The sequence below is a fragment of the Notolepis coatsorum genome (assembly GCF_963971535.1).
Source record: "Notolepis coatsorum genome assembly, chromosome: 8".
NCBI classification, from domain to species: Eukaryota; Metazoa; Chordata; class Actinopteri; order Aulopiformes; family Paralepididae; genus Notolepis; species Notolepis coatsorum.
Window position 1 is genome coordinate 30,456,755 of NC_140172.1, and position 23,061 is coordinate 30,479,815.

At 44.7% G+C, this 23,061-nt stretch overlaps 1 protein-coding gene across 1 annotated transcript in view; it reads right to left on the reverse strand.

Annotated features, from left to right (window-relative positions):
- Positions 1 to 23,061, reverse strand: part of castor2 (cytosolic arginine sensor for mTORC1 subunit 2) — a 70,407-nt gene that overhangs the window by 16,872 nt on the left and 30,474 nt on the right. Inside the window, exons 2-5 of the mRNA XM_084319672.1 lie at positions 15,817 to 15,887; positions 9,255 to 9,448; positions 6,816 to 6,948; positions 3,850 to 3,973 (exon numbers count right to left, since the gene is read on the reverse strand). Coding sequence (XP_084175798.1) covers positions 3,850 to 3,973; positions 6,816 to 6,948; positions 9,255 to 9,448; positions 15,817 to 15,887 — 522 coding nt within the window. The remainder of the gene's footprint in view (positions 1 to 3,849; positions 3,974 to 6,815; positions 6,949 to 9,254; positions 9,449 to 15,816; positions 15,888 to 23,061) is intronic.

A 23,061-nucleotide genomic window follows, 5' to 3' on the forward strand; every position in this document is an offset into this window, starting at 1 on the left:
ACACTGCACCAGGGGAACCCATCCTCATCACACTGCACCAGGGGAACCCAGCCTCATCACACTGCACCAGGGGAACCCAGCCTCATCACACTGCACCAGGGGAACCCAGCCTCATCACACTGCACCAGGGGAACCCAGCCTCATCACACTGCACCAGGGGAACCCATCCTCATCACACTGCACCAGGGGAACCCAGCCTCATCACACTGCACCAGGGGAACCCAGCCTCATCACACTGCACCAGGGAACCCAGCCTCATCACACTGCACCAGGGGAACCCAGCCTCATCACACTGCACCAGGGGAACCCAGCCTCATCACACTGCACCAGGGGAACCCAGCCTCATCACACTGCACCAGGGGAACCCAGCCTCATCACACTGCACCAGGGGAACCCAGCCTCATCACACTGCACCAGGGGAACCCAGCCTCATCACACTGCACCAGGGGAACCCGGCCTCATCACACTGCACCAGGGGAACCCAGCCTCATCACACTGCACCGGGGGAACCCAGCCTCATCACACTGCACCAGGGGAACCCAGCCTCATTACACTGCACCCCCCAGCCTCATCACACTGCACCAGGGGAACCCAGCCTCATTACACTGCACCAGGGGAACCCAGCCTCATTACCCTGCACCAGGGGAACCCAGCCCCATTACCCTGCAACCTTTTAGATGGTGTAGTAAGTCGTTTCCCTTCTCGCTCTCACCATTCTGCTCAGAAATCAACTGATCCCATCGACATCCAACTCTTTTCTCTGCTAAATCCCCAAACAGCAGATTGGACCGTGCCAAGACAGGAGTGGAATGTGTCCAGGAGAAAAGAGGAGGGCATTGCGTCCGTAGGTCAAGTGGACAGCGTTGGCGTTAAAAGTCCTCATGACGCAGAGGCGGTTCGTTTAGTAGGCATCCTTAGGTGCCCATGGTGATGTACCTCTGTCCTCCTTTAGATCACTTCTCCTCTTGTCCCTTTCTTTTGTCGTCTCTGTCATTCTAATGTGTCGTTCTGTCATACGTCCCTGCGTCAGCGCCCATCATGGGAAAGCTTAACATTTTTTAAAAGACATAGCCAGTTGGTGCCCCAGGCAGCTGCCTTCTGTATATTGCTCATGCCCAGAGGTGTAATATGTGTGTGTCAAAATATTATATTTTTGATGGCATTTGGCAATGTGACTTTGCATCTATTTGATGTCTTTTTTCATTGTGTGTGCGATTGGTGCTTCTTCAATCAAAAGTGTATATTTCTATTTGAAAAATGTGTTCCAAAATCAATTATTGATCAACAGCAATCACCTTTTTCAAGTTTTTTTTTATATCATCTGCACTTATCAGATCATTCTGGATTTCACTACATTAACCCATTCAGTGCCAACCACGAGTATAGTCGGGTTTTGATCGTTATTTCTTTTATTAACGATATCCATACATTTTTCATCCATCCAGCCTGCCGTTGGGAATGGGTCTGAGCTCGCAAAGGGCAAATACCGCCGCCTATCGTCTCCCGGATGGTATTGCACATCATTGGATTGGATTGGCTGGGACTGTGCATCAAAAAATAAGTCCGGTCCAGGTTTTACTTCTCGGGCATGCAGCTGGATACTATTGCATTGACTGGGGGGACTGGAAGCATCGTGGATTATGTGTTTTGGACTATAACGTTGGATCAATGGACGCAATCGATATTTGGAATGGCGATCAGGAATTGGATTAATCTTTTTGCATGACATCAGATGTGAGGTAAGGCCTTTATGTTACGAATCTTGGGGTAATCAGATGTTCCTTTCTCCGCCATCGGAGCGTGTGTGTGTGTGTGTGTGTGTGTGTGTGTGTGTGTGTGTGTGTGTGTGTGTGTGTGTGTGTGTGTGTGTGTGTTTGTGTGTGTGTGAGGTTCGCGCCGACCAAAGTACGGAGATGCGATTTTTCAGACCCCGCTTCTCTTCGTACATGAGGACACATATACTATCGATAATCTAGCGTTTATTTGAAAACTATTCATAAATCAGCCGAAAAATTACAACGTGTTTTGTGTATTCCACTAAAGGGCTATTATCGTGTCTTTCTCTGGAATTACTAGAAATCTCCAAAACTATACTTGTATTCAAAACGGTATAAAACGGAAATGTACAGATGAAAAAACAATCCGTTTCGTACATGTTGACTGCAAGCAAGTCATTGATAAGCGACGGGTGTATTAGACCCATAGCCATAATTTAAGATATAGTTTAAGCGTTCGCAAATATCCCCGTCCTCCCATTGATTAAAGCGGTGGCAATCTAGACCTAATTTGGTCATATGGGCGTGGCTCTGAATGTGTTAACACCCGATTAACACAAAATTTACACGCCCATACATTTTAGCCCATTTTACAAGATCAAAATAGGGTGAGTGTAGCAGAGTAGCCTCGGGGCAACAGTGGCTCAGGAGGTAGAGTGGTCGTCTGGCAATCGGAAGGTTCCCGGTTTGATTCTGGCTCGTGCTGGCAGCGTGTCAAAGTGTCCTTGATGAAAACACTTAAAGGGGACATGCATTGCTATTCCTTGCACTATTTGGCCAACTTTACACAATTCCTGTGAGTCTATGGAAGACATCTGTAAGGTTTATTTAAAAAAAAAAAAAAATCATTGTTTTATATTTCTAATGGAGTACTCAAAAGCATAATTTTCCAGCCTCAGGATTTCAGCCTGTTATTGGATGGGCTCCACCCATAAGCGCTTTCAGTGACAGTCACCCACACAGCGTGATACATACGAGAGAGTGAGAGAGAACGAGCAAGCGAGAGAGAGAGGGAGAGGGAGGGAGAGAGAGAGAGGAGAGATGCGTCCCTGACACACGCAGTCAAGTTTGTTTGTAATGCTCCGATGAGGGAGAGAGAGAGGAGAGATGCGTCCCCGACACACACGCAGTCAAGTTTGTGTATGTGTGTGTGTGTCCCCGACGAGGGAGAGAGATGGCGCACACACATTTACACACACTTCTGCAGTCCCTCCCGCCGTCCCTCTCTCTATCTCTCTCTCTCCCTCCTCGCTCGTTCTCTGCCTGTCAAACCCCGTTTGAGGAAGTGTCGGGTTACACTATGCCTACGTCCCCGACACACGCGCAGTCAAGTTTGTGTGTGTGTGTGTCCGACAAGGGAGAGAGATGGCGCACACACATTTACATACACTTCTGCAGTCCCTCCCGCCGTCCCTCTCTCTCTCTCTCCCTCTCGCTCGTTCTCTGCCTGTCAAACCCCGTTTGAGGAAGTGTCGGGTTACAATGCGGTCTCTGGTCTCTGCACTATAATGGTTGATGTGGGCGGTGGAGGTGAGTACAACCAGGGGCGGAGCTATGCAAATCAATGCTATATTAACGTCACGGAAACCGTCAAATCAGAACAGTTTACTTGAGTGAGGGAGGATCTCGTGAACTCGAGACTAGACTGATGAGTCAATATGGTAATTAGAGACACAGACCCATTGATACTAACCTGTATTACTATAAAACCATGCTAAACACAGAAAAAAGGCACTTATAATGCATGTCCCCTTTAACCCCTAACTGCTCCCGATGAGCAGGTTGTCACCTTGCATGGAATGGGTGAATGTGAGGCACAAGTTGTAAAGCGCTTTGGATAAAAGCGCTATATAAATGCAGTCCATCCAGTAATTTACCATTTTAGTAGTACAATCGATATGGTATTGCCAGATCGAGACATATTTGATCCGCAATGCCTAGTTTGAAAGTTTGATCAGTCAACATGAAATAATGATGTTTCAGCCCATATAAAACACACATTCTTTTTGTGGCGCTCTAGTGACACCTAGAGGCTGAAACGACTTATTGTGCCTTTTAAATGTTTAGAACTCACCCTCCAGAGTAGAACATGACGTCCATCAGCAGGGTGGCCACTGAGGGGAGGGTGTCTGGATCCAGGCTGGTCACACAGAACATGTTGCTGGGGCTGGACAGTGGGTGTATGATGGGACGGGGCACTGGAACACAAACATGGGATTCATGAGACGTCACTGGTAACAATATAACAAAGAGGCACTCTGGATATTGAAAGGACTTATGGATAATGATCTGAAAATTGTGCAGGGCTTTCCATAAGATTTTCAAATAAGATGGTGCAGAGTCGCAACTAGGGGGTGGTCCGGAGGGGGGGTGGGGGGATATGCCCCCCCCTTCCGCGTGTATATTTTCCCTAACGGAGTTGCACTTCCGCATTCGGTTTGAGCGATCTCATTGGCCACTGACGTTTTTTTCAGCGCCAATCGCGTTACTCCTCAGTGGCCAATCAGATTGCGCAAACCGAACGCGGAAGTGCAACTCCGTTAGGGAAAATATACACGCCCCCCGTCCAGGAGGCAAAAATATTGCAATAAAGAAAGCCATTTGCTGTAAGTTCCTGCAACTTAAAAACATTAAGTACAGTGTATAAGGTTGCGTAATAGATGAACGCTGAACACAAACACACATGCATGCATACACACACACAGAGTAGAATAGAGGACCGAGCAATCATGTATGTATTAGACAATGACATTATCCGTTTCTAAGCTGGCCCCAAGCTTTCACTGCAAAAGAACATTTAAAAACTTTTAAAAATGTAATAATAATAATAATAATGAATGTAACCACATGGTGGCACTGGCGCTTTGTCATAGTGGCGCTGTGCCCCTATACAATTGTTTAGGGAAAGCCCTGAAGTGTGGATTTGACTGAAGCAATGTGTGCATGACTGGGCATAGAACAAGCTGGCTTGTGCAGTGTGTTTAATCTGAGCAGGTCCCATATGAGTAGTTTGTTAAGATATTGTGCTGTGCTGAATGAGAATGCTGTAGTCATTGTTGTGGATATTGTTTTTTTACTATAATGTAATATGATCATGTTTTTATGTTCTGTGTGGAATTGTCTCCACAACTGTGGAATCAGCTCCCAGAAACAGTTAGGACCTCAGACTCGCGGTGTGTTTTACTTATGTGCTTTCCTTGGCCATTCTATTGTTTTAATTTATCTGCTTTTTAATGTTTTATTATGCTGTATATTTGTGGGTGCACTTGTGTGCATTTTAATGTATTTTTGAACACTCCAATTCCAAGGTCCTTGGAATACTCTTGAAGTGCTTTTGAGCAAACCCCTTAACATCGTACTGCTCCAGAAAAGCTGAATAGTTGACAATGGAGGATTGTGCTTGTATTGTGTAACTTCCAGGTGTGTGTGTGTGTGTGTGTGTGTGTGTGAACATTGATCTCCTAGTAATTAGTTCCCCTTGCCTGGATCCAGCCCCTGAATCACTAACCGCCTATTTGAATTATTATCTGGTCCCGCTACCCTGATTGGTGCTTTCTCTGGTTGGACCTTCAACTGTACCAATCAGCATCTGTTACTAGGCAGAATAACCCACAACCGGTCTGTTGACCAGAAGAATAACATCTGAAGCCGACTGAATAATGAAGTGAAATGGAAGTCTGAGTTAATCAGGCAATAGTTCCCATGGCCACTGCTGTAAACAAATACCTTCCTAACTTGCTTGTTTAAACGAAGATTAAACAGGTCAACCTTTTAATACATTCTAGGTCTAATGCATTTGTAAAATGGGTGGAATTCCCCTTTAAGGCTGGGCAATATAAAATAAAGAAAGAAAGAAAATAAATATCATATGACATTTCACTGTCATTGTACTTATTTGAAGCACGTCTGATGAAAAAAGACTTTGCCTTTGACTTTTAAAGATGGAATGTTTTTCGATAAATATAACAACTGCTAAGGTATGGAAAACCACATTAGATAGTGTTAATCCAACCACTTTTCATCACACTTTGTAAAATAAAAAAAGATTTATAATATTAACTTTTTTTTGTGGTGACTGGTGGTAACATCATTGTGTTTTCAAACTGCAGATACCAGATTTCCACCGTCACCACTTGCCTTTCCAACAGCGGCTCTTATCTTCCGCATTTAACATGCATCATTTCCTGTGCAAGCATTATATTTGCGTATTTGGTGGAAATGGCTGCCACCACCAATGGAAACTAGTATAGAGAAGCACTTACAGAACGCAAATACATTGAATGGCTATTGCAACAAAAATACCAGTGAGGAAAAACAATCAAATATTGTCTTTTTATTTATAATCTATTATATCATTTTAATTTATAATACCAAGCAGGGCACTTTTGCCTAGAGGTCACCGTTTGACTGTGTTACAGATTTTTACCTTTAGGATTAACACTTTAAATTTGACAAAATTGTATATCAGAATGTACTACAAAAATCCCATGATTGGGGCGGCTAAGTGGCGCAGTGGGCAAGGTGCTCGCCACTAATGCAGGAGATGCTGGGTTCGAGCCCAGCTCTCGGCGTTGCTACCAGCTTGGCTGGTCGTTCATACTAATACAATTGGCAGTATTAGGGGGTGGGAAGCTGGTGGGTGGGGATCCGACGTTGTGGACAGCGACTCCTACAGGTCGGTTGGTGCGCCTGCGCAGCAGAATCAGGAAGCAACGAGGGCGGCGTGTCCCTCCCACGCAGACCCTCGCCGCTGAGAGATCGTGCTGTTCAGGTGAAAAGATGCGACAGCTGCCTCCTCGTGTACCGGAGGGGACACGTGATGCAAGGCTTGGTCCACATTGCAGCCGACCTGTGGGAGGCATGGCCTAACAGCGTTCGAGACAGGGGAGGGTAGAATTGGACAATACGAAATTGGGATGGGAGAAAAATAGAAAAATGGGAGAAAAAGTAGATAAAAAAATAATAAAATTCCATGATTTGATGACACAGATGGAAGTATCTGTATTTTGCCATATGAATATGAAGTACATCAGCGCCTACCGAGCTTGGGCTTTACAAATCCGTTGGTGACTCCTAGGCTGTGGGCAGCAACAGTCTCTCCATTGACCACCCTCATCAGGGTAAACTCGGAAGACAGCGTGTGCATGACCATGGGCAGGTCTCTCTCTCGAACCTGAGGATGGTAAAAGGTGTGGGTTGATTTTTTGACATTTGACCTGCAGAATACAAAAATGTTGTCCGAACATTTTAAGAAAGACTCACTCATCCTGAGATTTTTTCAGTGAGGCAAAGAATACACAAAGATGTATTGCGAAATGTCTTTTGAGTCTAATGCAAAACAAGAGACACCCATATTCATCTGTGTGCAGCGGTACAAGAACAAGCATACATACAGGTTGCAAATTAACAAATCAATTACATTTCAAGAGTTACAGCAAATTACTTGAAGATGGATGTTCATGGAAATTAATATTGATTACTATTAATAGAAAATGATCGGCAAGCAAGCCAACATTTGATGATCAAAACTCAAGATAATACACTGTGCTTAAAAGTTGGGCTCTTAAAAAACACATTCAAATAAAGATCCCTACAGTCAGTTCAAAGTTCAAACTATTGTTCTAATAAAATGCTTAAGCTATCCATTTCAAGTCCCAGCATGCCCTCTGTCATGACATTACTCAGCAAACTCTGCTCCCTGGCTGAAGTGAGAGGAAGCCATTTTACACGTGGACACGGCAGTCTGATTCTACTTGAGCAGATCTGCCCAAAGTAATAACTCAGCCCCCCACAACATTATGTCCGACGCTCGAAAGGGCTCCAGAGAATTGTTAGATATTGTATTTGGTCTATTTAGTTGCAACTGAACTATTGTGAGGAGGAGTTATTAAACTAACTTGACCATCACAAGGTACAAACACACTGACTTTAGACACCATTATTAACATGTTACATTTATTCCATCAGGGCAGAGAACAACATCGGGGTCAGGCCTCGCGGTTTATGTAACACAAATGATCATAACACACACCGACACAAACAGACAGACAGACAGACAGACAGACAGACAGACAGACAGACAGACAGACAGACAGACAGACAGACAGACAGACAGACAGACGCACACACAAACGCATACACACACAAATCCTTGTCACTCTTACAGCCTGGCTTAGTCCCTTAATACTGCAATCAGAGTGAGACAGGGACATGGATAAATAAAAGATATGCAGAGAGAGAGAGAGAGAGCAAGAAAGAGAGAGAAAGAGAGAAAAGGAGAGAAAGGAGAGAAAAGTCAAACAGAGAGAAAGAGAGATAGAGAGAGAAAGGAGAAAAGGGGCAAACACAGAGAAAGATGACCATGAAACCAGGAAACACAAAGAGATTAGGAGAGTGCTGTGGGAGGTGATTAGATGGTGTCTGGGAGCAGCTGGCGTAGAGAAGGAGAACTGAACCCATGAATGTTACCTGGAACTCCAGCTGATCCTCCTTACATAACAACAAGCTACACGGGTTCTCTCTCTCATTCTTTCTTTCTTTCATTTTCATAAACAGACCGGGGGGGATCCAGCCCTCCCTTCTTAGTGAGGCAATACAAAAAAAATCCCTGTGGCCAGACAGGGCCCAGTCATGAGAAAGGACTGATGCGATTAGGCAACTTCTACGAAATGAAAAGATTCTTCCCAGACCGAGAAGATTGCAAGGTACAGTACTGTATATCCACGGCCATATTGCTTCTTCATGTTGAGCATTGTGAAAATAAACAGGGTTGGAACAGTGGTAACTCAATAGACAAGTCAATGCAAGCATTTGTGCATGCTACGAGTAAGTAAATATATTTTTAAATATTCTTTTAATATATATATTCTGCCCATAAAAGTGTTCCATCAGGAAAGTAAAAAGGAAAAGAAAAAAGAAAACACTCAAATCTGTGTATCTATTAAAATCTATATTTAGCTTAAAGGGGTAGTTCACTTAACATTTTTCAAACTGGGAGGTGTTGCACCGGTGTTCTAGTGTTTTATATAATGGTAGTAGAAATTATAGCTATTTCAGAAGGATTCAGTTGCTATTCAGCTTTGGCTTTATTTCCTGTTGGCACCTGCATTAACAAACATTGCAACAGGAAATACAAAAGGGACCTATTTAGAATGCTGTCAAGTTAGAAAAGGTCTATCGACAGCAGAATTGACATTCCATTTGGCTCCGCCCCCTGGTTCAAAAGCTTGTATACTTGTGGAGATACTGTATGATGTAAAACATTGGATCCATATGAACAGCCCTGTCCCAACGAAGATATTAGCTGAAGAAAATAATAACCGTATAGATTCCGCCATTTCACCCCTTTTGTTGTGCCAGTTCGTGACAAACCCTTTTATTAAAAAGTAAACTATCCCTTTGATATACGTCCACTCTACCATGTTCGATTGACAAATACAACACGCCGACTCAAGCCATCAACACTGAATGGCCACTCACCAGAATAAAGTCAGTCTGATACGTCGACAGCATGAACACAGAGATATTATGGTCAGCCAGAGGAGCGATGACCGATTTTGCGATTTTAGTGACTCCGATTGGCTGCGAGTTGGTGGCATTCCCGCCCCCTGACACCACGTTGAGAGCCAACCACGTGGCCTCGGCGACACTAAGGTACTCCGACTCAGGAAGTTCTGTAAAGAAAACAAAAGAAACTCATGTCAGCAATGTGGCCCCAAGACAGGTGTGTTAAGAAAAAGAAAGTCTTTACAAATATCAAATAAATATATAAAAAAAGTTATTTTATTATTAGAACAATGGCTTGATGTATTTATGTTATGCATCGAGGCTATGAGTGTGTCAAATCATTGTACTACTGGCCATGGTCAGCACTTCTAGGTGCTTCACTACTTCCTCTTTCCCCATCACTCAAAAATCATCCAAAAACAGAAAACAGAACAGGTCCCCATGCTCACATGTGGATTTCTTGGGTGTGGAATGTCTCATCTGCCTGGGGCATCTTTTATTATTTATTTTTATATTTAAAAGCAAAAACAAAAAGAAAAAAAATATGTATACAAAGTCATGTACAAGAACAATGGTAATCAAAATGTACTTTTTTTCCCCCCTTCTAAATGTAATCAAAATAAGTTTGTGAGTGTGACTTAGGGCTGGGCGATTTGGAGTTTCAATTTCAATTAAGATTTTGGCTTCCCACGCTCATGAAAACAAGACAATCAAGATACAATGATTATTGTGCTGCATGCCACGTTGCTCTCATTTTGTCTAGTGTTGTAAATGCAGCGCACCCTTCCTTCACAGTAGTACGCTCTGCCCCTCCCCCCTCAAGCCCAAACAGTAGTTTCAGCTAGTGTTGATTGATTGATTCATTGATTGATTGAAAATGTTATTAACAGATTGCAGTATGGGTACAATACAGTACAGCTCAATACACACAATTGTTAAGGGGATGCAGACCAGAGAAAGACTTCCGTCTTGTTTACATCAGGGTCCCCCATTTTCAATTCATAACATTTATGACATACACAACATACAGATATATATCATGACATGTATGACATACATCATGGACGTTGTGGACAGCGACTCCTACAGGTCGGTTGGGTGACGCCTGTACAGTAGAGACAGGAAGTATCGGGGGCAGCGTGAGCCTCCCACGCGTTACTCCTCGCCACTGAGAGTCCACGCTGTCTGGTGAAAAGATGCGACAGGCTGCCTCCTCGTGTACCGGAGGGGACACGTGATGCAAGGCTTCTATCCTCACTACAACCGACCAGTGGGGGGCATAGTTTAGCAATGTTCAAGACAGGGGAGGGGAGAATTGGCAATACAAAATTGGGATGGGAGAAAAATAGAAAAATAAGGAGAAAAAGTGGATACAAAAAAAAATCTTGTTTTCTTAAAACAAGATTAAATTGACCAATCAGAAAAAAGCTAAATTATCTGCCAGTGGGATAAGATAATTCAAGATAATTCTACTCAATATAGACTTATTGTACCAAATACAAGATATGTTCACTTGATAAGATAATTTTGTTTTGCAGTGTAGTTGTAATCAAAGTAAATGTCAAGATTAATGACATGCCTCAACACTTGAACATAGATATAGATGATTTAATAGATAATATAAATACTAACATACTAACTGTCTAACATACACAAATCATAACACTATAACAGCAATTTACACCTAAGAAGTATCAGTGGCATAGGCTACATTCTGCCAAGAGCATTTCATTTTCCTGGGCTTTTGAAAGAAAAGCTCCAGGGCCCTCATTTATCAACAATTCTTAGAAAGTGTTCTATCTTTATTCTTAAGCACAGAATTTAGAATGTGTGTACGCTAGGGCTGACCCCTATTAATCGATTAGTCGACTAATCGGTCGAAAGGGGCCGTAGTCGACTGGCCAACCTCTTAGTCGAATATAATATAAAAAAAGATATTTTTTTTCAAAAGAAAAGAGGCATAGAAGCGTGGCTAACGCTAATGGCACGCATACCACGTGCCAATGGCACGCAACTGCCTACGAAAACAGGCACAGAGGCACTGAAAGAGGATTTCACCCATCTAATGAACACACTATACTAGACAAATATCAAGATGTATGTGGACCAATTGCATGCTTTTGCAGAGGACAAGAAGCCTTCAGTCGACTCCTTCAGACATTAAGCACCCCCCACAGCCCAAATGGAATAAAAAAAAAAAAAAAAAAAAAATATATATATATATATTCTACCCTTTTTTTTTTTTTTTTTTTTTTTTTTTTTAAGTCGACCAATAGTCTACTAACGGCAAATTTTGGCCAATCCTAGTCGACCATCCAAATCCTTAGTCGGGGACAGCCCTAGTGTACGCAGTGTACTCCGTGTTGATAAATACCTTTAAGTTCTACGCTCCACGCTTGTGCACGATTTTAAGTATTTGCATATAGCACCGCCCGTAATTAACCATATACGGTAATGGAACACCCCCATGAAATGTGGAAAAATGGACTAAGCCGAGCGAAGCGTGTTATATGGGAGAAATACGTGACAGGCTGACAGACATGTACACGTACGGTGATGTCGGATATGATATCTATTAACTTAAAGACCATATTAACTAATAAAGACCGTGCTGGAATATGACTGCCTTTTTCCGTTTCGTTCGATTAATACCCAGGGATTAAAGTTCTCCTAAATTTTTTTCCAAATCGCGACGGATTTTCCGTACATTTTCTACCTGCTGCATATGATTTGTAGAGGCATACAATCTATTTTGATGTCGGTATTGGGTAGCCTATATAAACAATAATACGAGAGCATATACAAGAACAATGAATCTCACTGCCATGTATGATGTAGCCTATACGCCATGTGTAGCCTGCCTATATGTGATCAATACAAACTTGAACTTGAATTCCATCATGTCTGTGTGCGGGTCTGCGAGAGCAATGTAAATAAGAACGTGCACTGAAAAGTTACAGTATGTAGTTGGTTGATTATTTGTATGATAGTCAGTAAACCCTTGCAAAAAGTATCCGTTTTATTTAATGAATTGAAAACATGCAGCATGCCTTTCCTCCCGGCAGCAACGACATATCAGGCAAATGCGCATCACTGAGTGGAATCCCTTTCTATTCACATAACGGCATTTGTGATGGAGCTTTGACAGCTACATGGGTGGTACAGTAACAGTCTATTGCTCGATCCATCTACAATATCACGATGGACCGTGCCATGCAGCCTATGTATAGCCCAGCGTTTCCGTTAGCCGGTAATTACCGGTATTTGACCGGCAAAATCTGTTGAAGTCCGACATATTTAATCTCTCCGGTCTTAATGTCCGGTGAAAATAATTCCCTGAGTCTAAGCACAATTTGATTATTTGAATTGTATTAAAATAGGCTAAAATTAAATAGCCTATGCGATGAACGAAACGATCATTACATTTGTTTCCTCGTTGCTTCTAATAATGACAACGACGTTGTCAGCGAGAGCTTAGTGCTGGGTGTGCGAACTTTTGTGAAGCTGCAGAGCCGGAGCAACAGCAGCACAATGCAGTATTCCAGCAGTACTCCAATTCAGCCATTTTCAGCCAATGTTGGGTGGGGGGCGCTGCTGTGCGGTTCCCAGAAAAGAGCCAATAACAGCTGAATGAGCTGCTCTGCAGCGCCATACTCTTTGCAAATAAGTCGTTGCGAGGTGGAGAGAGTCGTCACGCAAACCACGATAATGTTGCCGTCTCTCTGCTTTCTCAGTTCTTCGCTTGATATAATTAATACAAATGTCCAATATAACGGAATTCGTTAGCTCATAAAAATGTGATTATAACAGACTGCTGTTTAGTGTCGGACCGACTGCCCACATACGCGGTCTATGTTATTTCAAGTCAGCAGCAGCACGGAGTATCGAGGGACTTATTTTATTTGGAATATATTAATGACTGTATACGCAAAAGTAGCCTAGTTTTAAGTAATACTATTATAAATCTACATGCCTTGAGGATGACATTCTTTATATAGCCTGCCTATCAATTGTTTTAAAGCTCAATAAACTATGACCGGAATTAATCTCATTTGTCCGGTAGATTGAAATCTTGCAGGTCACGGAGACCGGCAACAATTTTTTCTAACGGAAACCCTGGTATAGCCTATGTGATCAATAAAAACGCGAACTTGAATCCCATCATCATATTTATATGTTGTGTCTGTCCACTATGTTTGTTACTTTGTTATTTCCCCCCCTATCTATGTAAAGCGACCTTGGGTCTCTTGAAAGGCGCTATATAAAATGAAGCTATTATTATTATTGTTATTATCATGTCTGTGCGCGGAGCTCACAAAAAAAAAATACTGTTTTAGTCTCAGTGAAGTTTCAACAGAGGTAATCTATTCGAACCAACAAAAATTGAAGTAGAAAGCATTTCGTTGTGGCCAATCTTATTTGGAAACATGACACAAAATAAGTGTTTTGCTTTTGATTTGAAACAATATTTAATCGCGTTTGGAGGTGGGTGTTCTCCGTCTGCCCCCCCACCCCCCGTGCCAAACAAGCAGGCCAACCTCTTGTTCGCGCGTGAGCCCGTTATAATTACACTACGGTCACTATTTTACAATGAACTATAATGAATTACGGGTCATACAGAAGTTGAACACGCCAGTGTTGAAACTAATGCACGGAAGCTTATTTCCGCGTTGCAGACTGCAATAGTAATATTCTACCACCGGGCGCCAGGTACGCACGGTCGGAGCTGTGCGTAGATATATGCACAAAGTCAAGCACACGTTCAAATTGACAAGTCACTCACTTTGCTTAGAAACGATCGTACGCATGGGTTACGCACATATCTGTGCGTACGCAACATTGATAAATGAGGGCCCAGGGCTCTTTGGTGGGGAATTCACTGGTAGGGGGCTCATTGATGATGCTGAGACGCATACAAGCGACCAGATGGTCTCCCTGCAGCCTTTTCCTCAGGTCAGTCTTTTACATTAAGCCCCCCCCCCCCCCCCCCCCCCCCCCACAGCCCAAATGAAATGAAAAAAAAAATAATAATAATTTTTTTTTTTTTTTTTTATATACATTCTTTTTAATAGTCTAGTTCATAGCAGCAGCGGTGCTGAATGCATATAAGGGAAACACTGTCTTTATTCTGTGCGCATGCGAGGGAACATTTATGCGCGGGGGCGCGCACACTCGCCCGGGAGCGCACGTGCACGTGACGTCATTAAAACACAGTGCAACCAGGTATGAAATCACCAACGCACCACTGGTGATGGCGGCTGCTGAGTCTCTGAGGAATTTGGAGGGGATATTGTCATGGCCAGTGGCCTTGTTAGGTTGAAGGGCGCTCAGTTTTTTGAGTACCTCATCCGTTGTTACCATTTTGAGTTTGAAGTCGTCTTTGTGGACCCCTAGGTTTTTGTAGGTGGCTAGGATGTGTTCTACCCCAAAATGCCCTGTTGAGAGAGAGGAGGGAGCCACGGCACATTTCTCCACTTATTTAGAAAAACGTCTTTGGTAACTTGTAAGACGACAGAAAGGCAGCCTTTGGTCGAGAAGGCAAAACAAATTCAGTCGTTGTCGTATGATGTTCTCAAATCAATGAGTAATCATGTTTAATAATCGTGATTTCAATCAAAATAATTGTGATTATGATTTCGGCTATAATCAAGCAGCCCTAGCGTGAACCAGATTAGACAACAACAAAGAAACCACTATTTGATTGTGCTTGTTTGGGTTTAATTAGGAGCACAGTTCTAGACACACAGGCATAACCCATCCCCCCCCCTCCCCACACACCAAAACATTTATAAAAATCCATGGAACCAATCTTCAGAAGCAAATACCTGTACCTATTTCCTAACACAGAGCTTGTAGTATCCACGGCGACCAATGAGGGTCACCCTGGAAAAGGCTGTGTAATGACATGGAGTCACTCAACCAACAAACCAACAAACACAGCCACTGGCAGCTTGGCCGCTAATCCATAATGGAGCTATGGAACAAGAGATGGTGGCAAGCAGGGGTACGACTAGCAATGAAGCAAGATGTGGTCAAACATTGGTAACTGAGCTGCTTCCTCATAGTTGATGCAATTGGCGATTTTGTTAGTTTATTTAATTAATTTAGTTGAGGACAGTCCTAACTTAAGTAGTAACCAGGCTTCCTGATATTACATTCCAGACTACAGGGAAGCACCAGTATCCATGAAAGACCAATACCAGGCTAAAATACAGGCTAAGATTATTGTAGTATTATTGTAGAACTTTCCCAATACTAAAATCAGATACTAAGAGCCATGTGTAACAACAGAAATCAAAGCTACTTGGTTTGGCGCTTAGTTTGTTTATTTTAATTGAGAAAAATCAATTCCATCTAAAACCATTTTTGTCAAGTGACCCCAAACGGATGGTCTAAGTCTATAATGTTCAGTAGAATGGACAATACAGGTCGGTCTCAGCCTAATTAAAACTTAGGACTAGACTACACAGGTTCCTGCTGCCTGACCCACACAGTAGATCAAAAGAACTGTTAATAACCAGCTGGAGAGGATCACCTTTGAAGCCTTCCTCATCTACGATAATGGTGTAGTCCTCCGGAGTCTCCGTCAAACTGAAGAACTTACATCTGGAGAGGAGAGAGAAGAATTTAAATACAGTGACTTGAGTTCATCGACTACCTCAGTCCTCAGATGAAGAACCATACAAGTTTGTTTTAAGTTTTCAGAGGAACAACGTTTTCAAAATGTATCATCTGAAGACGGTAAGTTAGTGTTGTGTTCATTCATAGTTAAAGACAGTAGAGGTTGAGTACTTTATTATCTAAAGATGGTGAGTTAGTGTTGTGTTCATTCATAGTTAAAGACAATAGAGGTTGAGTACTTTATTATCTAAAGATGGTGAGTTAGAGTGTTGTGTTCATTCATAGTTAGACAATAGAGGTCCGAGTACTTTCTGGTGAAATCAATTATATCGCTCACACTCCAATTGATTTGGATTTACTTTACAACTGTCATGGGTTGTCCAATAATATTTAAAACGGGTGGCCGGGTAGCGCAGCGGACTAAGCGTCAGTCTACCACCACAGAGCCAGTGGGATCGAATCCGGCTGTGGTGCCTCCGGCTTGGCCGACCGTCCATACTAAACACAATTGGCAGTGTTAGCGGGTGGGAAGCCGGCGTGGGTGGGTCCTGGTCGTTGTAAACAGCGACTCCTACAGTTCGGTCGGGGGGCCTGCACAGCAAGGGAAGGATCTAGGAGAGGTAGTGTGACCTTCCACACGTTACACTCTCCCAGTGAGAGTCCGCGCTGCCAGGTGAAAAGAAGCGGTGGGCTGGCTACACATGTGTCGGAGGAAGCATGCGATAGTCTCCGCCCTCCCAGACCGACGGTAGGGGGTAGAGTGCGCGACGACCAGGAAGGGGATTGGGAATTGGCATAACGACTAACATTGGGATGGGAGAAAAAGCGGAAAAAGAAGGGGGGGGGGGGGGGGGGGGGGAGATAATAAAAATTAATAATAAAAAAAAAAAATTAAAACGGAGTTATATGGTTCTTCAGTGCAAGGGAGAAGTTGTTGTTGATCTTGGCGGAATTATTTTAAATAGAAACCAGGGAGGGCCATTTTTCACAAAGCTTCCCAGAGTAGGAGTGCTGCTAGGGGGTCAGTTACCACGTGTCTTCATGACCTTATTCAACCTACAGTTGAATAAGGTCAGACTGGAAACAGACTGGAGCTGACCCTATCCATATTCCCACTGTGAGTGGGAATATCCTTGTATTTAATGACACATCGACTCTTCTGCTTACGAGGCCCGTCACAAAGTCACCAAAAAAAACACACACACACCACATGGCGCAGCAGCTCAACTTACAATACAAATCTCTGTGGTGCTATATAATATAGTTGTGTAAGTCTCGCTGTGAAAGGAATTCCAGATATGTTGAATATTTTCACTCCATGTATCAGGCAATGCAAACAAACATACAAGCTCTTGTTGACAATGTGACATTAACGTGGAGGGAAGAACCTGATGGGTTCAGAATAAATAAGCTCTAGTTTATCAAAACATTCTTTGACCCAATCCTAGATTTCATTGTGTGATCCGTTTCTAGGGTCGGCTGTCGAGAACAGACTGTGGTGCCGCTTCCAACGGGGTTGATCGTCAAGGCGGACCCGATCGCATGCTCCGCCTCCGAAGCGAGGCACCAAAATCATGAGGACATGATGAGGAAACAAAAGATAGCCGGATTTGAGAGGCAATTTGGAGGGAACAGAGTGAGAGTTACGGATGTAACAACATCTCTCTGATAGAATAAGAGATGCCATTCACCAAGTTGAAATGGGTGATTCTGTGTTTGTGTTGGTATTTATAAAAAAAAAATATTAAAAAGGAGGAAAAGTATACATTTTGGCACCGTTTAGGAACCGGCATCATCCTAAAGTAATCAGTTTTGGCACCGGAATCGAAATAATATACTGGGGGGTCGAGCTGGTCAAACTAGAGGTGATGGCAGAGAGAGGAGGATAAGAAGGAAGCTGGCCGCTATCTTGGAGAACCCCTCCCACCCCCTCTATGAGGAGCATATTCAGCCACAGACTCATACCCCCCCCGACATACCACTAAACGCCTCGGCCAATCCTTCGTACCAGCAGCCATCAGGCTCCACAACAGTGGGCAGGGACCACTGTCAGCAGCTGGAGAACTAACGGCAGCAGAACTCGATAACTAGGCTACTAGGAATGTCTGATCACTAAGTGTGTCTGTCTTCTACTATTATCATGCCCATACCTGTACCCCCCTCCCCCATGCTGCTATGATGCCTGGATTTCCCCAAGGAGATCAATAAAGGATTATATCTCATCTTATCATTTTAACGATACACAAACCTAATCAAGAATATGATAAAAACAGATACATTTATAGGCTGTTTGATTGATTGAAAAGTTTATTAACAGATTGCAGAATGGGTACAGTACAGTACAGCTGTAGCATTCATGCTTTGGGTAATGATATTAGTTGTAGCTTTTGATGCATCACAGAAGGTTCAGGAGATAAACGAGGCCCCAGAGGATCCAGTGGTTTGGGACGATGCAGGGCAGTAGAATCTAACTAAACTCGAGATCCACAGTATGATGCTTATTGAGTCAGATCTAAACGGAGCAAAGCTCACAGCTTGTGCCGATGTTAAATTGTGCCACTGCTGAAACATCCTTGTTGAATTCAAAACAAATGGTAGGAAACTATTAACACCAGCCACTAGATGCCTATAATAGAACTCTTTGCCACAAGCCAATTTTGAATGTTGCCGTTCAGATTCAGATTATTAAGCCATTTGTGTAAAAACACATTGGTAATTGTTGCAGCATTACAGTGTATGCATTTTTCATTTATTTTTTCACAGTAACAACAACACAGACACAGGACAAAAAACAGTGCAGTGGAGGATTAATCATTTAAATACATATCTATATCTATATATATATATATAAAGTGTAAAGTGCAGAGTTCCAGTAAAGACTAGTGCAGTGCAGTCAGTGTCATTGTGCCAGTGTCACTTGGGGGCAGAGGGGGGGGGGGGGGGGGGGGGGACCTGAGGCATTGATCAGTCTGTGACGAGCTTTCACAGCCTTTGGGATCCTCAGCCTTCTCCCAGAGGGGAGCAGGGTGAAGAGGCTATGTCCGGGGTGGGCGATGATCTTCCTCGCCCTCTTCAGTGCCCTGGAGTCGTGCAGGGACCTGAGGGAGGGCAGGGGACAGCCGATCACCCTCTCCGCGGAGCGAATCACCCGCTGCAGCTTGGCAAGATCTTTTGCCGCTGCAGCGAGGAACCAGGAGATGATGGAGTGGGTGAGGATGGACTCAATGATGGCCGTGTAAAATTGGGCCATCATGGTACTCGGCAGTTTGTATTTATTCAACTGCCGGAGGAAGAACATCCTCCCCTGGGCCTTTTTGAGCAGGCCCGTGATGTTGAGCTTCCATTTCAAGTCCCGGGAGATGGTCATGCCAAGGAATCGGCATGACTCCACAGAGGCCACCTGGGTGCCTCCCAGTGTGATGGGTGGGGGCAGGGCTGCTTTCCTCCTGAAGTCCACTACCATCTCCACTGTCTTTTGAGCATTGAGCTCCAGGTTGTTGCAGCTGCACCAGCTCTGCAGCATCTCGATCTCCCTCCTATAGGCCGACTCGTCCCCCCTGGAGATGAGACCCACCAGGGTGGTGTCGTCAGCGAATTTCAGGAGTTTGACCGAGGGGTGGAGAGAGGCACAGCTGTTGGTGTACAGGGAGAACAGTAGTGGGGACAGGATGCAGCCCCGCGGGGAACCGGTGCTGGTGGACCTAGAGCTGGAAATGCTCTTCCCCAGCTTCACCCGCTGAGACCTGTTGGACAGGAAGTCGGTAATCCACCTGCGAGTGGAGGCCGGCACCTGCAGCAGGGATAGCTGGTGCTCCAGGATTGGCGGAAGGATAGTGTTAAAGGCCGAGCTTAACGTTTCCGGGTTAAGCTCAGCAGCGTTTATGGCTACAGATGAAAGAGAGCAAGTCTGTGTCTGGGATATAGGTCCCGACTCCCAGGCTATTAGCTCTTCTCGCAGTCGCAGCCTAGTTATCCTCTCAGCCTCCGTCGTCTTAAATGCTATGTTCTTTTGTTTGAACTGTTCGGCTGCCGCAGGAGTGTTGAGAGAGTGGCAGATTCCGTTCATGGTTATTAGTATAAGCTGTAGTCACAAGAGACCTGGGACGCGGTTTTTAGCCTCACGTATGTAGCTTGGCTTTTAGCCATAAACGCTGCTGAGCTTAACCCGGAAACGGAAATGGGAAATGCTGAAATAATAACGTGAATTATTCTAAAAGTTATAATTATTTTGTCGTCTCTTGTTTTAGTCAACATAAATTAAGAGAGAATTCATCATGGTTTTTGTAAACGACATTTTTGTGTCCTCAGTTGTGGTCAACGATATTTAATAAATTATTTAGTCACGTTAGTGTCACATGATCAACATTAACGTGACGTCACGTCTCGTTGTCGTCACGGGAAAAAGCTTCGTTGACTAACATCTTTCGTCATAACATTTAAGAACAAAATGTTTGATAACAATATTGAAAGTCTTTCAAACATGTCTCAAGCATCCTAGAGTCCTAGACCTGGTCCAGCTTGCTCTTGCAGCAGTGAAGATTTGGCTGTGTTGAGCGGTCATGCTCAACTGCCTGTAGCACATTCTGCAGGTGCTCCTCGCTCCTGGCTGCTGCCACAAAGTCATGCACAACATGGATGGCACGTACATTCACTGCACCCATCTGAAATGTTGTACTGGTAGCCTCTACATCCAGTGAAAGAAAGGCGGGATCGATGTGCAGCAGGTGCATGTTGAACCAGTAGCCTGGGTTGGCCAAGCTGGTGGTCGGCGAGAGGGTTGGAAACTTTGGCTTGCCGAAGCCAGTGCCAAAGCAGAGCTGTGGGGCTTGCATAGATATATATAGCCTCTGCAAGTGCGCGCCGCTCGCCAACTGGCACCTTGGTGCTGAAGAGTGCCAGGGGCACCATCTCGCCTTACAGGTACCATAGGTGCCGCTCCAGCGCCTTAATCGCTGATGCTACAATGCCCTCGTCAACAGACTTGTATGCATACAGGTGGTGGTAGAGTGTGAGGTCATTCCATGCCGCATCTACGGCCGCGTCGCAGGTCAGCCACCACGTTGCGTAGATGTGCGTGATGAAGTTGGCAAACGCCCGAATCTTCAGCACCTGCTGCTGCGTAGTGATGGTCCCCCGAGGAAGCAAGGCAATGTGCTGCTCCATCAAGGCCGGCTTGAGAGTGTAGAGCAGCTTGGCCATCCACCACGCCTTGTGCAGTGCTCCCGGTCATTGTAAGTTAACTGGAGTGTACTCTGCACTGTCTGCACTCAGATACACAAGACATAGCTGCACGAACTTGCGATAGTCGTCTCGCTTGTAGTCGAGCACTCCTGCAGCGCACACAATTAGTTCAGCACGCAACTTGCCCAGGAACAGGGGTTCGGCATTGCCAGGAATGTAGCGGGACAATGGGCCGCTGTCCTTGTGTGGCAACAGGTTCCAGTTGTCCAGCAGACGTGTAAACAATGTAACCTCTGGCGAGCGTGACATCTCCACCTTGAGGTCAGTTAAGATATGGCTGAGGAGCACCTTGCCGATGTGGTGCCGGCACCCGGACCAGAGCAGTGGTCGACCCAGTGAGAGCTGATGGCAATGCAGGCTGCCATGAGATGGACAGTGTTTGACACGGTGGAGTCAAATACCATGTTGACAACCTGATCGGTGCAGCACCAGTCCTGCAGCAGCTTGCACGTCAGCCGGGGGATGATCGTTCCGCATGCCTCGTCAGTCCCCTTCATATATGCTGGCACACCAAGTAGTTTGAGCTGCTCCGCGTCTCCGACCACCACTGTCAGACGCTCCTCCAACTGGCGCACATTGTTGAGCATTGGCGTCAACTTGCTGTCCCAGTGCAAGGTGCACATGGGAGGTGGTGTCCACTGTTCATGCTGGTCCTCACTGATCTCCTGCTGCTCCTTCGTAAGGCATGCCTGCTGCGCTGCTTCGCGCTCCTGTCGCAGCTTCAGCTTGGATTGCAGCTTGGCATTGAATGCTCCAAATGTGGCCACTCTGTCGCCCTTCATGCTGGCCAGGAAAGCAATGTCCTCTGGATCACAGATCAGCTCCTCTGCATTTGGAGACCACAGCGGGAATGTGGCATCCAGCTTGTGCTCCATTGCGTCCACCAGTCGAGCTGTAGCCTCACTGGACCGCCTGGCCTTCTGAATGTGCCGCAGCTTGTTGCTAGCATCGACAAGCGCTACCATCTTGTCGCATGCTCGACGATCACTCACCATTGGGATATTGGCCTTTCCATAAAATGGCCACACCTGCTCCAAAACGTCCTTAGCCGCATGGAACCATGACAAGGCTCCGGTCAAACCTGGCCGCTTGGCATGCAGTTGTGTGTCGCAGTTGTACATCATGCACCGCAAGATCTGGTGACCACTTGGCAGTTTGGCACCAGTGATGATGGCATCTGCATCAGTTATGCTGGCCAGACCTAAGACCAGGCTGCGGCTGCTCTTGCGGGAGCCTAAGGGCGGTGACGCCATCTTGCGAGAACTGGATAGCTGGAGATATAGTTGGAAAGCTGGATCCTGTGGTGGGTGATGGTGGAGTTGGGGGAATTGAGTAAACTGCGATGCAGAGATACACAGGCAAAGCTATCCCCCAAAAGAATTTAGGTGCGAGAAACTTTGTTTTAACAGGGTAAAATGTGCAGGAATATGGGAGCGGACAGGTCTCTGTGCTTGAAATGTAACAATGTTTCAACCTTGTGTATGTGAATCACACACACAGACACTAACGGCAGGCCATGTTGGGGGAGGACAGAGTGAAGGGACACAGTACCCAACTATTACCCCCTGTTATAATTTCCCCTTTTTGCCATAAAAGCTGATGTACCGTTCCACCTCTAAATCACCTCCTATTGCAAATATATTTTGCATGTATTGTTTTTACATGGATCTTAACACTTTTAGCACCCAGACAAATCAATACGCTGGAAATGTGTATTTTGATGCACCCGTCGTCCGCGATCTACGGTACGACTCGACGGAGAAAAGGGAATGTGTGTGTAACGTAGGCCTGCCACGATAACACATTTTGCTGGGCGATTAATTGCCCCCGAAAATATCGCGATAAGCGATATTATTGCGACCGGTTAGAGAATTTTTTTTGAGAAATTTATTTCCCAAAACTTTTATTTTGAAGCTCA